Genomic DNA, 15,223 nt, shown 5'->3' with positions numbered 1-15,223 from the left:
GTCCCGATACTAATAGGGTAAGATATACAAATATATCCTTGCCCCTGCATATAGGCTGTACAAAAAAAGTCTTTACATTGGTGGCCCTACAGGACAAAATTGGGAAAAAGAAAACATTTTTTCTCAAAATGAAGAGGTCAAGTGTATCTAGATGTAATCAGGCAGTGTAATGACTGCAGTGTAGGCCTGATGCAATATTAGAGGGGTATTGTTGACCCTTTTATGAAATTAAGTGGACCAAACAATCAGATGTTCACCACATGCTGTAGCCCCCAACAATCAGCTGGGGAATATACGCACCATGGGCCATACATTCACTTCAAAAATTGTAAAACAAAATGATAAAAAACAAACTGAGGTAAAATTAAAAGTGTGTGGGCATATAAACCATAAGAGTGATGCTAGTAGATTCATGTAAACCTTCTCCCATCCCCCCATGTAATTCTGCACAGACCATCCTTCTATAAAGCCACCATAATATTACCAACAATTGGGGGGAGCTAAGGGTCTCCTACATTGTGTGGGAATGTGAGAGCCTGGTCCGTGGCTGTGGGTGGACAGGTGGACATTGCCACCAGGGAGGGATTTGATATTTGCTAGGACTTCTTTCTCTATAGATACAAGAACTGTATCAAAAATGTGTAATTCCTTATTTCTATAAAGTGTTGATTATTGTTATAAACTCCTAACTAGATGGCTATCTAGTCTTAAAGGGAATCTCTCAGTGGGATTGACCCTCCTAATCCGTCTATATGGACATGCAGGTCATGGGAAGCTGAAAAAGGTGATACTTCGATATCTGTGATCCGATGTGTTATTCCAGATAAAGCCACGTTCTTAACATGTAAATGAGCAGTTAAGATCTATGGGCCAGACATAGATCTTCCTGAGAATCTGCCTCCAGAGATTATTTGAAATTAAAGGTGGCGTTATCAGTGTGAGACATAAGGATGAGGACAGCAGACTGTCAGTCATTACATGTCTCACATGCCACCTCCCATTTGAAATAATCTTTGGAGGCAAATTCTCATGGAGATACATGTCCTGCCCATAGCCTGGAACAGCTCATTTACATATAAGAAAAATGTAAAAATGTGGATTTCTCTGGAATAAGACATCAAATCTCTGATATCAAGGTATCATTTTATTTAGCTTCCTATAACCTACATGCCCATATAGACGAGGAGAGTTGATCCTACTGACAGATTCCCTTTAAGGAGGTTTTCTGATTTTCATTTTGTAAGATTTAATTAAAGAGGTACCATCAGATCACCTACAAGTCCAAATTTCTGCATCCATAGTAAATCCCTGATTGCATTCAACACCTCTCTGCCCATTTAATGGGTTGTATACTTGAAAACTATGTTTAGGTGTACAATTCTATAGAACCTACTAATGTACTTTTGTAAAAAAAAAAAAAAAAAAAAAAAGCTCCACTTCCAGCCCCTATTCTTGATTTATGAGAAAGTCTGCACACTATCAGAGCTGTGTATGAAGAGGCGGTGAAGTAGCCCCCTTCTCTGTCCCACCAAATGAATAGAGAACGCGGGCTGGTATAGCTACCGAGATGAGCAACACTCAACCTGCCCCCTTTACACGTGGCTATTATAATCGCAGGCCCACCTCAGGAAAAACAAAGTGTTACTGCTAGCACCAAGGGTGAAAGGAGAACCTGGCTTCCCATGACCCCAGGTTTCATAGAATTGTATCAAGAATGGTATCTAAAATGTTTAATCATCTTAAGTAGACTATTTAATCCCATTCAGCTGTAGATTAGAATGTATATTGTTATTTAACCATTACGTAGTTCAACCTTACTTACAGCTGTGCTCAAAACTTTACATACCCCGGCAGGATTTTTGCTTTCTTGGCCTTTTTTCAGAGAATATGAATGATAAACACCAAAACTTTTTCTCCACTCATGGTTAGTGGTTGGGTGAAGCCATTTACTGTCAAACTACTGTGTTTTCTCTTTTTAAATCATAATGACAACCCAAAACATCCAAATGACCCTGATCAAAAGTTCACATACCCCATTTCTTAATACCGTGTATTGCCCCCTCTAACATCAATGACAGCTAGAAGTCTTTTGTGGTAGTTATGGGTGAGGTTCTTTATTTTCTCAGATGGTAAAGCTGCCCACTCTTCTTGGCAAAAAGCCTCCAGTTCCTGTAAATTCCTGAGCTTTCTGGGTATGTAAACTTTTGAGCACAACTTTATATTTAAAACCTTTTTAGGACTAAGATCTGGATTCTTGAAGAGTTATCAGAATCAAAAATTATCCCCTATCCAGTGGTCAGACCACTGCCAGTTCTGAGAACGGGCTCTGGATCCCAGGACCTGTATGCAGTACCCATCCAGTACATGCTCTGGCTCTGCTCCATTCATTGTCAATGGGATTGTGAAGTACAACGCTCTGCCATTTCCATCAGTCTAATAGACAATGAATGGAGCAGAGGTCAAGCATGCGATCTGCTCCATACAGTTCTTGGTATCCAAAGCCCTGTTCTCGGGATCTTGGGGTTCCAGTTGTCGGAACTTCAGCAATCAGTAAATTATTTCCGATCATATGGAATACATAACCCAGAATTGCTTATTTTCAGAAATACTGTATAAGTGTAGAAGGTCGAGGAAAGAGGATGCATTCTGGATGGAAGGATATTGGGATAGTGTGCTACATAATACTATGGGAGACTTTGCCTGTATTAGACAAATATTTTTAACAATTATTACCTTACTACCTGGTTCATTGATATTGCGAAATAAATCTTCATCATGCCAATGAAGGGAAGGCCTGGAAATAAAAGATTCATTCAAAAACAAGTATTCATGAATTTAGTGCGCACAACCCTGAGACATTATTTCCTCGTCTGTAGAGGATCGGCTGAGATATTGGCATTTTATCACTTTAAACTTAACTTTACCCATGGTAAAATGTTTACTTTCTCATAGATTGAACAGACTGATATTATGTCATTTTACCAAAGGTCACCACCAAAATTGATGCGCTTCCTGTCATCACATTGACAAAAAGGGATCTTGCCAGAAAACAGAAAGATGCCTATACTTCCGCAATAATAAAAATGACATTTCCAATTTCTGATTTACTGACATATTAAATGTTTGGTGGAAACATACTGTACATTAAATGTTAAAAGTTACCTTAGAAGAACAAACTCTCAACAGCTACAATATACGACATCTTACCGTCTGTCTGAAGCCGATGCCGTTCCAGGCTGAGCAGAACCATTAGTAAGTGACATCCTATGGACTTTCTGAAATAAGAAAAAAGTTCCAGGATAGTCAACGAAGTAGATCTCTAAAGTATGACATGGGTCTAAGAACGGATCAGTAGTGTGGGTAGAAGACTAGATTACTACAAGCCTTCTACCACATATAATGGATACCATTTTCCATTGCCAAATAGAGAATGGATGTTGAGAATTCTATCCGACAGGACATATGACCGCTGCAGCCAATCACCAACCTGTTACCGCCAGTGATTGAATGGAGCCGTCAAATGTCCTTTTGTAGACACATCATTGCGGCAGCAGGATATAGAGACCGGTGGGAAACCAGGCAGAATGGGAATGACCAGGGATCTATAATGTGAATATTGTTTTCCATTTTACTCACCAGATATTAATTGTCTAACTACATGGTAATACTTTATATACAGTAAAGAGCGATCTATTTGTACACATGACTTACCTTTTCCTGAATAGTTCCTAAGGTGTTAGGTATTCCTGAATTGTACATTGGGTGCTGCCACTGAGTGGTCCCCGTAGGCACATGCCAGTAATAAGTGCCAGAAGAATCACGGATTGTCCTCCATCCTGGAGGAAGGTCAGAATCAGCTTCAAGGGTTTGATCACTCCAAAGGTTATCTTAAAAAGCACATACAAGACAACGTCAATTGGTAATGTCATACGAGTATGCTAATGGCACAAAGTAGTTATCTGTTCGAAAAACTACATAAAGGGTTGTCCACCTTTAGAAACAATCATTTTTACCTAAATGCACGTATCTGGGGCTAAAATGATTTTTGCAATTGGGTTTAATTAAATATTTTGCACCGTTTGGCTCCTGTAGCCTCTGTATTACACTGCAGAACGAGATAACAGGATTGGCCACATTATCTATACTTTACCAGACATGTTGAGGACAAGATTTTGTGGCCCTTACTATTGTACAGGTATGACAGATGACAATGGTTTGTTCATAGCTAGGGCTGTCAATCAAAATGTTGACAGCCCAGCGTGTCCCAGCCTAGATTGGACGACTGGGCTGTCACTCAAAATACTGACAGTCCGGAACACTCCAGATCCTATAGGGCGGCTGAGCTGTCACTCGCAGCATCCCTAAGCCACAGTGATTGATGAAACCGTGACATAAATAAAGTAAATACCACCATGCAGTGCTCAAATAATAGCAGAGTCCCTAGGCCACAGTGCGTGATGTAACCTTCTAGGCAACCAGACCTCCAGGCTTCCCAAGAAACCTAGAATGATCTGCATTCACGGATTGGTCTGGAACCAAGAATCTTTCCTCCGATCCGTAGCCTTTCCAATGATTGAGGTACTGGAGGGAATTTCAGACCCTCCGAAAACTATAATTATAGAAAAATGGCAAGATTGCAGTGGATTGATTGACCCGACTGTTAACGGAAGGATTGAGAAACCAGTCCTCCTGTTGATCTGCAACAAAACACCTCAAAATTTGCTGCAAAGATTGATTTGTCCTGTTTGACTATTGGTTTCAGGGTGGAAAGCAGAAGACAATGACAAATCAGTCCCCAGTTTCTTACAAACAGTTCACCAAATAGATATTTTAGACAAATTGCACTCCCCTATCAGACACAATGCTAAGAGGAATTCCATGTAACTTCACCACGTGACAAATAAACAACCTAGAGAGTGTTTCCGCATTAGGTAACCCTGACAAAGGAATAAAATTAGCTTTTTTACTGAATCGGGCAAGCTCCACCCAAATAACAGTTTTCCCATAAGACAGAGGCAAATCCGTGATGAAATCCTTGGACAAATAAGTCCACGGTCTTTCTGGAATTGGCAATGGAACCAATACTCCCGCCCCCGGTTATGACAGATTTTAACGTGTGTGCAGACTTTAATAGCAGATAGTATACAAAATCTTTAATATCATTACTCATAGACGGCCACCAAAAGAGTCTGGAAATAGCTTTCTGCATCGCTGCGACCCCAGAATGACTACTCAAAATGCAATCATGAAACGCCTGTAACAGATGCAATCTTAAGTAAACAGGTACAAATAACTTGGACTTTGGAGTGGCAGATGGGCCAACAGAGTTTTATGCATCTAAAGGTACCTTCACACGAAACGACTTTGTAACGATATCGCTAGCGATCCGTGACGTTGCAGCGTCCTCGCTAGCGATATCGTTTCGTTTGACACGCAGCAGCGATCAGGATCCTGCTGTGATGTCGCTGGTCGCTGAATAAAGTCCAGAACTTTATTTGGTCGTCCGATCGCCGTGTATCGTTGTGTTTGAAAGCAAAAGCAACGATACCAGCGATGTTTTACACTGGAAACCAGGGTAAACATCGGGTTACCAAGCGCAGGGCCGCGCTTAGTAACCCGATGTTTACCCTGGTTACCAGCGTAAAAGTAAAAAAAAACAAACAGTACATACTCACCTGCGCGTCCCCCAGCGTCTGCTTCCTGACACTTACTGAGCGCCGGCCCTAAAGTGAAAGTGAAAGCACAGCGGTGACGTCACCGCTGTGCTGTTAGGGCCGGAGCTCAGTCAGTATCAGGAAGCAGACTCTGGGGGACGCGCAGGTGAGTATGTGCTGTTTGTTTTTTTTACTTTTACGCTGGTAACCAGGGTAAACATCGGGTTACTAAGCGCGGCCCTGCGCTTAGCAACCCGATGTTTACCCTGGTTACCCGGGGACCTCGGCATCATTGGTCTCTGGAGAGCGGTCTGTGTGACAGCTCCCCAGCGATCAAACAGCGATGCTGCAGCGATCGGCATTGTTGTCGCTATCGCTGCAGCGTCGCTTCGTGTGAAGGTACCTTAAGCTTTCAACTCTGAGGATAGCACAGAAATCACAATGTCCTTAGGGAGTATAAAGGATGGAGATTCTGGAGGCGAAACTGAATCAAAACTGAGGGACAATGCGTTAGCCTTCACATTCTTGGGTGACCTATACTTATTGCAGCCTAATTTCCCTGACGATATCTGACTATTCCTATGACGCTGCACAGTAGGAAAGAGGCGGAGGTAGATGAGAGAGAGCCGCAGAGAAGTACTGCGCATGCCCAAGATTCCCAGCACCGCAGTGTGAATAAATCAGAAGAGACTGCGGGGCGGGATCTCGGGCAGTGCGTCCACACAGGCACAAGAAGGAAGACATCATGTGATGTCAGTGGACAGGCAGCGCTAACTGCGCATGCCCAAGAAAAAAGATTACAGCGCAGGCGCCGGGTAAATAACTGAACACTGAGGAGGCGGCGCCCTGAAGAAAAGAGGAAATGACTGATGGCTGTGAGGCGTCTGTGTCAGTGGGGAAATACCTGCCCCCCCTGACAAACTAGAGGTATGAGGGACAAATTATAAAAACGATTCTTTCAGCGGTGGAAGGGACCCGAACTAAAAGAGCCACCTTGGCAGAATGCAGCATTAGTGCTGCACAAGGTGGCTCTTTTAGTTAAAAACGTCTGGGGGGGGATGACAGGTTCCCTTTAACAGCGATTCCCTTAACTCACGATTCCCAACAACATAATTTCTTTCAGAAAAATGCACATGATCTCAAGGTTCTGGTGTTTTTCAACCAAATCTTGAATCACTTGAGTCAGGTTCGCCACATGATCATGAAGTGTGTAAATGAGATCCATGATGGCAAAACATAGCAACGGGTCAACTGTAATATGACGATGAGTCATTACTCATGGACAAGCCGTGATACAGGGTAGTCAGGGGGTCCAAGGTAGGTAAGACACCAGGAGGGCTCATAGTACAGTGGGGCAAGACAAAGGCTTAGTTAAGTTACAGTCCAGGGTCAAATGTCAGGAGTGTATTTCAAGATAAGGGGATAAGAGAAACATATAGATAGAGGCCAAGTCCGGCGTCAGGTACGTGAGGTCAGAGAGCGTCAAGAGCAAAAGGGATTACACACAAGAATAGTCAAATCCAAGGTCCAGCAACAAGATCAGGAAATCAAACACACAGCAAAGAACACACATCACTGAGCAAAGCTGCAGCTGACAATGGTCTGCTCATAGCTAGCCAGCTAAAAAGCTAGCAACGTAACACGACAAGGAAAGCCCACAGAATAGGCCAGATTGAGCAGCAGGGCTGCCAATCAAAATGTTGACAGCCCAGCACAACCCAAGCCTCAGATTGGATGAGTGGGCTGTCAGTCACAGTACTGACAGTCTAGCACACTCCAAATCCTATAGGTCGTCTGAGCTGTCACTCACAGCATCCCTAAGCCACAGTGATTGATGAAACCGTGACATAAAAAAATAACCACCACCATACAGTGCTCAAATAATAGCAACATACAGTGCCTCAAAGTAAAATAATATCATAACAGTGATATACAAATTTTTAGCATAAACCAGCAGTGTTCGGGCATCTATATTGCCCTATTCATCAGAGGCATCGCACACCTTAAAGGGATTTTTCCAAGAATTAACCCTTTTCACCCATTCACAGGTTTGGTGATGAGGCTGTGAATGACAGGAAGTTCATTCACAAAGACGGCAGTCTATCGTTGTGAGTCGATGTGCAGTCGAGCATGTGCACTGTCGGCTCACTGTGTTTATGTGACAGATGTAGATAGCCGAGTGCAATACCTGACAATCTATGACAGACCCATAACTTTTTTTTATAGTAGTCGTGTAGATACTTGGCTGCTTCTCCATTCAAATGAAAAACATGGGACCCTCAGGATCAGGGGGTGGCCACTTAGTGGGATCCCGGAGGTCAGACACTTAGCACCTCTGAATAGGTGGAAAGCCTCTTTCAGGCCGACCCTGGTTGGATAGTATGTAATTCCATATAGCAGAAAAACAAATTGGCTAACATAAGGCTGATCTCAAAACAGAACTATTTCTCCCCAGTCACAGTATGCTGCCTGGTTTACTAAGGTGCAGAAGATTCAGGATCTTAATGGAAACAAGGACGGCTCACACCAAGATATTGATAAGTCAAGTATCCCACCTAGTACGCTCCTCCGAGAATTGTCACTGTATCTGCTCATCTAAAGAGCAAAGCTAAAAATACACGAAGGTTAGCTGCCTTCCCTTCTAAACTCAATCATGTTGACACGCTGCAGCTTAAAACCTATTAGAAAATTGGAAAACCGTCTCCTAGCTACAAGGCACGTCATGTCAGGATCATGCTGTGCACGGGCCTAGCGTGCAAAACAGAGACTGATCTGTGATTACTGAGCAAGTGCAGCTGCGGCACGTCAGATCCCAGATAAACATATAAGGGGATAGACAGACAGATAGGAGATAGATCAATACTCAGAAAGGTATCAGATAACAACTTGCTCCTGTTCACACTTGCTTTATACTGTTCAGAGGAGCAGGTCAGCTTTTTGTAGACTACAGCTGGAGTTGGTGACTGCCTGCATAGTTGATTGAGCACAGTGTTTTGGGTCAGTGTGCCGTCAGTGTTTTGGATCAGTGTGCCGTCAGTGTTTTGGGTCAGTGTGTCCTCAGTGTTTTGGGTCAGTGTGTCATCAGTGTTTTGGATCAGTGTGTCATCAGTGTTTTGGATCGGTGTGCCATCAGGGTTTTGGATCAGTGTGTCATCAGTGTTTTGGGTCAGTGTGTCATCTGTGTTTTGGGTCAGTGTGTCATCAGTGTTTTGGATCAGTATGCCATCAGGGTTTTGGGTCAGTGTGTCGTCAGTGTTTTGGATCAGTGTGTCGTCAGTGTTTTGGATCAGTGTGTCGTCGGTGTTTTGGGTCAGAGTGTTATCAGTGTTTTGGTTCAGTTTGTCGTCAGTGTTTTGGATCAGTGTGTCATCAGTGTTTTGGGTCAGTGTGTCATCATTGTTTACGATCAGTGTGTCATCAGTGTTTTGGGTCAGTGTGTCATCAGTTTTTTTAGTCAGTGTGTCATCAGTGTTTTGGGTCAGTGTATCATCAGTGTTTAAGATCAGTGTGTCATCAATGTTTTGGGTCAGTGTGTCATCAGTGTTTTGGATCAGTGTGTCATCAGTGTTTTGGGTCAGTGTGTCATCAGTGTTTTGGGTCAGTGTGCCATCGGGGTTTTGGATCAGTGTGTCATCAGTGTTTTGGGTCAGTGTGTCATCAGTGTTTAAGATCAGTGTGTCATCAATGTTTTGGGTCAGTGTGTCATCAGTGTTTTGGATCAGTGTGTCATCAGTGTTTTGGGTCAGTGTGTCATCAGTGTTTTGGATCAGTGTGCCATCAGGGTTTTGGGTCAGTGTCTCATCAGTGTTTTGGGTCAGTGTGTCATCAGTGTTTTGGATCAGTGTGCCATCAGGGTTTTGGGTCAGTGTGTCATCAGTGTTTTGGGTCAGTGTGTCGTCAGTGTTTTGAGTCAGTGTGCATCAGTTTTTTTATGATATGGCAAACAAAAAATAAATTACAAAGTGCTTCTCCTATACTTTGCAATATTAAACACGCACAGCACACGGATGGCACATGGATACCATCCGTGTGCTGTACGTATTTGACACAGACAGACCTATAGACTTGTATTGGCCCTTGTCATCCGTGCTGCTGGTAAAAAACGGACATGTCTCTATGTGGTTTACACGATCACACGTGCGTGTAAAAACATGGAAATATGAAAAGCAGCATAGATTATAATGGGTATGTGTGGCATCCATGAAAAGAATGCATACCACATGTACAGGAAACACGGAAGTGTGAATGAGGCCTAAGGTAAATGTCTATGGTCCTCCACATTGACTAATTCCTAGTGTCCTCAATGCTGACAAATACAGGCAGACCCTTACCCATCTTGTAATACCGTATAGTAGCCTGATGGGCTCCGAACTTATTCTGCAGCAGGACAATGACCCCAAACATACAGCCAATGTCATTAAGAATTATCCTCAGCATAATCAAGATCTCATCATCATAAAGTCTGTCTGGGATTACATAAAGAGACAGAAGAATTTGTACAATTAAATATCCTCAGAAGATCTGTGGTTAGTTCTCCAAGATGTTTGGATCAACCTCCCTGTCGATTTCTATCAAAAACTGTGTGCAAGTGTACCTAGAGATAATGAAGGCAAAGGGTGCTCACCCGGAAGGCCAACTTGACTTTTTAGTTTTTCTGGTCAGCTGATCAAAAAGTCTCGGACAGAATTTTTTTTTTTTTTACAAACACATTGTACAAATCATTAAGATTATTAGTGATACATGACTGCAGCCCATAATTCTGATATGAAGACATCAACTGCATTCACTGTGGACTGTATAATAATGATAATTACAGTCAAAACAATCTGTATAAGTTTCCTCAGCCTCAAAAAAATGATGGCGTCCTTAATTTTTAATAGAGCAAAGCAAAGTCCAGCTCACCATAGTTGACATCTCTGGATACTCGGAGCACGGAACCGCTGTGTCAGGGCGTAGAAGGATCAAAGAAGAAGGAAACATCCAGCTCAACGAGATATCTCGTTGAGCTGGATGTTTCCTTCTTCTTTGGTCCTTAATTTTTCCAGTATATAGTGAAAGTCTTGGTGTCCTTTTAAGATAATCTCCAGAGGAGTACCAAGATGGCAGCGACGGGAGCTTTCAGCAAGACCCATCTCTTATGGTAACCCATCAATCCCACACAATCAACTAACGGGGGAGCGCAACTGTGAGTGCCAGCACCGGTGATCGTGCAATTTACATGCTGCTGTCTGTCAGTGGTGGACACAGACAGAAAAGGGCCCCATTCAAGAACACTCTATGGGTCCTATGCAGTCCAATAGCTCATCATAATGCACGATTTCACCTGGTTTGGAGCTAGAAGCGAGCCCCCTTATCTCTTGGGACCCTGGGCGCCTACACAGGTTGCACCAATGGTGTGTCTGCCCTTGGTTAGAACAGTACAGCTCGTTACATCTGAACATCCATGTCCCACAAGACGAAGCTCTGTGTCAGGGAATCCGATCCCCGATGGCCGATGAATCAGCAGGATCTCTCGGCTTGTGGGCATCAAAAGCATCTTTTCATCATTACATATTGATCACTTAATGATCTTTTTCTGTATGTTCAGCTTAAACAATAAGTATCCCTGACTGTCCAAGTCTCAATGTTGTCTCCTATGAATTCATATTTTCTTTCTATTTTGTTTCATATATGGAAAGTTTGATGCCGGCTCATGGGCAAAAAGTATAAAAAAACCAAACATATATTTTAGCATTAACATAGAAATCTGTTCCGTGTTGCTGACAGCAAGAAGGATTTAATAGAGAAAATAAAGGTTCTTATCTGGAGGATTATGTGTAAAATACGCCCTGTTTGGCAGATTGGCAGCGTACTTGTGTGTTTGCCCACATATTCGCTGGCGTAAGCTGATTGGCGAGTCAAAGAGCTTTTAAGCTGCGCAGGGATGGCCAGGTTAACCACTGATTGCCTGGGTGGTATTGTATAAGGAAAAACATAAAACGAAGTTCCACGATAAACTTGGAGCATTGTTCAAAATGTTGTCTGTCTGTTGTCTATAACCCATTAGTCACCTGCCAAATGAGGAGTCTTTTACAATGGACAAGACCTTATTATACCAGTTTACCTCACTAAGGTTACATAAAGAGGCCACTATTTGTAAGATAATGCCTATTTACTTCCATATACAGGTGCTTCTCACAAAATTAGAATATCATCAAAAAGTTAATTTATTTTAGTTCTTCAATACAAAAAGTGAAACTCATAGATTATATAGTCATTAAGAACAGAGTGATCTATTTCAAGTGTTTACTTCTGTTAATGTTGATGATTATGGCTTACAGCCAAGGAAAACCCAAAAGTCATTATCTCAGTAAATTAGAATAATTAACTAAAAGTACCTGCAAAGGCTTCCTAAGCATTTAAAAAGGTCTCTTAGTCTGTTTCAGTAGGCTCTACAATCATGGGGAAGACTGCTGACTTGACAGATGTCCAGAAGGCAGTCATTGACACACTCCAAAAGGAGGGTAAGCTACAAAAGGACATTGCTAAAGAAGCTGGCTGTTCACAGAGTGCTGTATCCAAGCATATTAATGGAAAGTTGAGTGGAAGGAAAAAAGTGTGGCAGAATAAAGGTGCACAAGCAATGGGGATAACCGCAGCCTTGAAAGGATTGTTAAGAAAAGGTCATTCAAAAATTTGGGGGAGATTCACAAGGAGTGGACTGCTGCTAGAGTCATTGCTTCAAGAGTCACCACACACAGACGTATCCAGGACATGGGCTACAAGTGTCGTATTCCTTGTGTCAAGCCCCTTATGACCAACAGACAACGCCAGAAGACAAAAAGGAAAAAAAGTTTGACGCACTGTCAGCATCGACAGACAACGCCAGAAGAGTCTTACCTGGACCAACGAAAAAAAAGAACTTGCCTGTTGCTTAATGGTCCAAGGTGTTGTTTTCAGATGAAAGTAAATTTTACATTTAATTTGGAAATCAAGTCCCAGAGTCTGAAGGAAGAGTGGAGAGGCCACAATCCAAGCTGATTGAGGTCTAGTGTGAAGTTTCCGCAATCAGTGATGGTTTGAGGAGCCAAGTCATCTGCTGGTGTAGGTCCACAGTGTTTTATCAAGGCCAAGCGCAGCCGTCTACCAGGAAATTTTAGAGCACTTCATGCTTCCCTCTGCTGACAAGCTTTTTGGAGATGGAGATTTCATTCTCCAGCAGGACTTGGCACCTGTCCACACTGCCAAAAGTACCAATACCTGGTTTAAAAACAACAGTATCACTGTGCTTGATTGGCCAGCAAACTCGCCTGACCTTAACCCCATAGAGAATCTATGGGGTATTGTCAAGAGGAAGATGAGAGACACCAGACCCAACAATGCAGATGAGCTGAAGGCTGCTATCAAAGCAACCTGGGCTTCCATAACACCTCAGCAGTGATACAGGCTGATCGCCTCCATGCCACTCCGCATTGATGCAAAAGTAGCCCCGACCAAGTATTGAGTGCATTTACTGAACATACATTTCAGTAGGCCAACATTTTGGATTTTAAAATCATTTTATGAGCTGGTGTTATAAAGTATTCTAATTTACTGAGATAATGACTTTGGGGTTTTCATTGCCTATAAGCCATAAATCATGAACATTATCAGAAATAAACACTTGAAATAGATCACTCTTCTTGTAATGTCTATATATAATATATGAGTTTCACTTTTTGTATTGAAGAATTTAAATAATTTAGCTTTTTGATGATATTCTAATTTTGTGAGAAGCACTTGTATATCAAGTACGATGTTGGTTGGATTCGTGCTCCCACTATTCTTGTTGTTGTGACTGGTGGACAATACTGTAAATAATTTTCAGTTGTTTTCTATAAAGCCAGTTTCAATTGTACTTAGAATAAAATAACTAACAAATTAAACCATAATGAAATAGCAAACATACAAAACATAAAAACTCTCAATGGCGCCCCTCATGAACAGAATGATAACTAAATCTAACCCTGCAACAACGGAATATCAGACTTAGCTTATGTAGCATTGAGGGAGAAAGCATAGCAAATGCCAAAAATAGTCTGTAACCCCTAATATCCCATAAAATAGAAACAAATAGTAAGAGGGTATACAAACAATACAAAACTTATAGGTAAAGCAATTCAGACTTTAGCATGGATGCTGTTGTCAATGGTAACACAACCCACAGTAAGAGCAACAATACCTAGAGCGCTGTTGTCAGTGATAGCAGTACCTACACTAAGAGCAAAAAAATTTGAAGTACTGTTGTCAGTGATAGCAGTACCTACAATAAGAGCAACAATGCCTAAAGTGCTGTTGTCGGTGATAGCAGTACCTACACTAAGAGCAACAAAATTTGAAGCACTGTTGTCAGTGATAGCAGTACCTACAATAAGAGCAACAATGCCTAAAGTGCTGTTGTCAGTGATAGCAGTACCTACACTAAGAGCAACAAAATTTGAAGTACTGTTGTCAGTGATAGCAGTACCTACAATAAGAGCAACAATGCCTAAAGTGCTGTTGTCAGTGATAGCAGTACCTACACTAAGAGCAAAAAAATTTGAAGCACTGTTGTCAATGATAGCACTACCTACAATAAGAGCAACAATGCCTAAAGTGCTGTTGTCGGTGATAGCAGTACCTACAATAAGAGCAACAATGCCTAAATCTCTATTGTCAGTGATAGCAGTACCCACAGTAAGGCCCGGGATCACACATGCGAGAAACACGTCCGAGTCTCGCGTGTTAATACCTGGCACTGCACCCGGCACTTGGACAGTGCCGGGTATTAACATACGAGACCCGGCCGTGTTTCTTGCATGTGTGATCCTGGCCTTAGTACAACAATTCATAAAGTGCTGTTGTGAATTAGAACACTACCCACAGTAAGAGAAACAATACCTAAAACGCGGTTGTCAGTGATAGCAGACCTACACTAAGAGAAAACAGGTTCTCCATGCATGTGTCGTGACTGTCACACAGCCGCAACACATGCAACTGCAACACCGATCAGCTGATCGGCTGGCGCAATCCAGGAAGCCGGGTTCCCTCTGCAGCTTATTCGGCAAGCAGTATAGCTTGCCGAATAAGAGGGAACCCGATCAAATTTGCTCATCTCTACTCATAGCGTCAGTTTTCACAATGTGCACACATGGCCTAACACGCATTACTGGAAGCTTGTGGGGTAATGTGTCAGCCTCTAGGGAAGATTTAGGCTATGTTCACATGTTGCGTTTTTGCTGCATTTTTTTTTCTGCAGGCAAAACCTGCTCTCTTAGCAGTAATGAAGCTGCTTTCAAAAAGCAGGTTTTGTTGATTTTTTTTACGTGTTTTTTCTGCTTTTTTGCCGTTTTCATTGTTTCTTGTGCATGCTGATAAAGTTTAGTGCCCCCCCAAAAAACATAATGCTATTTCCTTAAGGTTTTTGAACTAAAAATTCAGTAAAACCTGATGCCTGCGGGTTTTGCTGTATTTTTGCACTTACTCATTCTTTTCTATGGGTGAAAAAACGCAGAAAAAAACGCTGAAAGAAGTGACAAGCTGCAGTTTGAAAAATTTTAGCACTTTTCCAA

At 42.2% G+C, this 15,223-nt stretch overlaps 1 protein-coding gene across 1 annotated transcript in view; it reads right to left on the bottom strand.

Moving 5' to 3' along the window:
• Positions 1 to 15,223, bottom strand: part of APBB3 (amyloid beta precursor protein binding family B member 3) — a 110,460-nt gene that overhangs the window by 78,284 nt on the left and 16,953 nt on the right. Inside the window, exons 3-5 of the mRNA XM_077266129.1 lie at positions 3,712 to 3,887; positions 3,208 to 3,275; positions 2,734 to 2,794 (exon numbers count right to left, since the gene is read on the bottom strand). Of these exons, the coding sequence (XP_077122244.1) occupies positions 2,734 to 2,794; positions 3,208 to 3,275; positions 3,712 to 3,887 (305 nt within the window). The remainder of the gene's footprint in view (positions 1 to 2,733; positions 2,795 to 3,207; positions 3,276 to 3,711; positions 3,888 to 15,223) is intronic.

Source organism: Ranitomeya variabilis, chromosome 5, assembly GCF_051348905.1.
Source record: "Ranitomeya variabilis isolate aRanVar5 chromosome 5, aRanVar5.hap1, whole genome shotgun sequence".
NCBI classification, from domain to species: domain Eukaryota; kingdom Metazoa; phylum Chordata; class Amphibia; order Anura; family Dendrobatidae; genus Ranitomeya; species Ranitomeya variabilis.
Note: the sequence above shows the minus strand (reverse complement) of the source record. Positions and strands in the feature narration are given on the sequence as shown.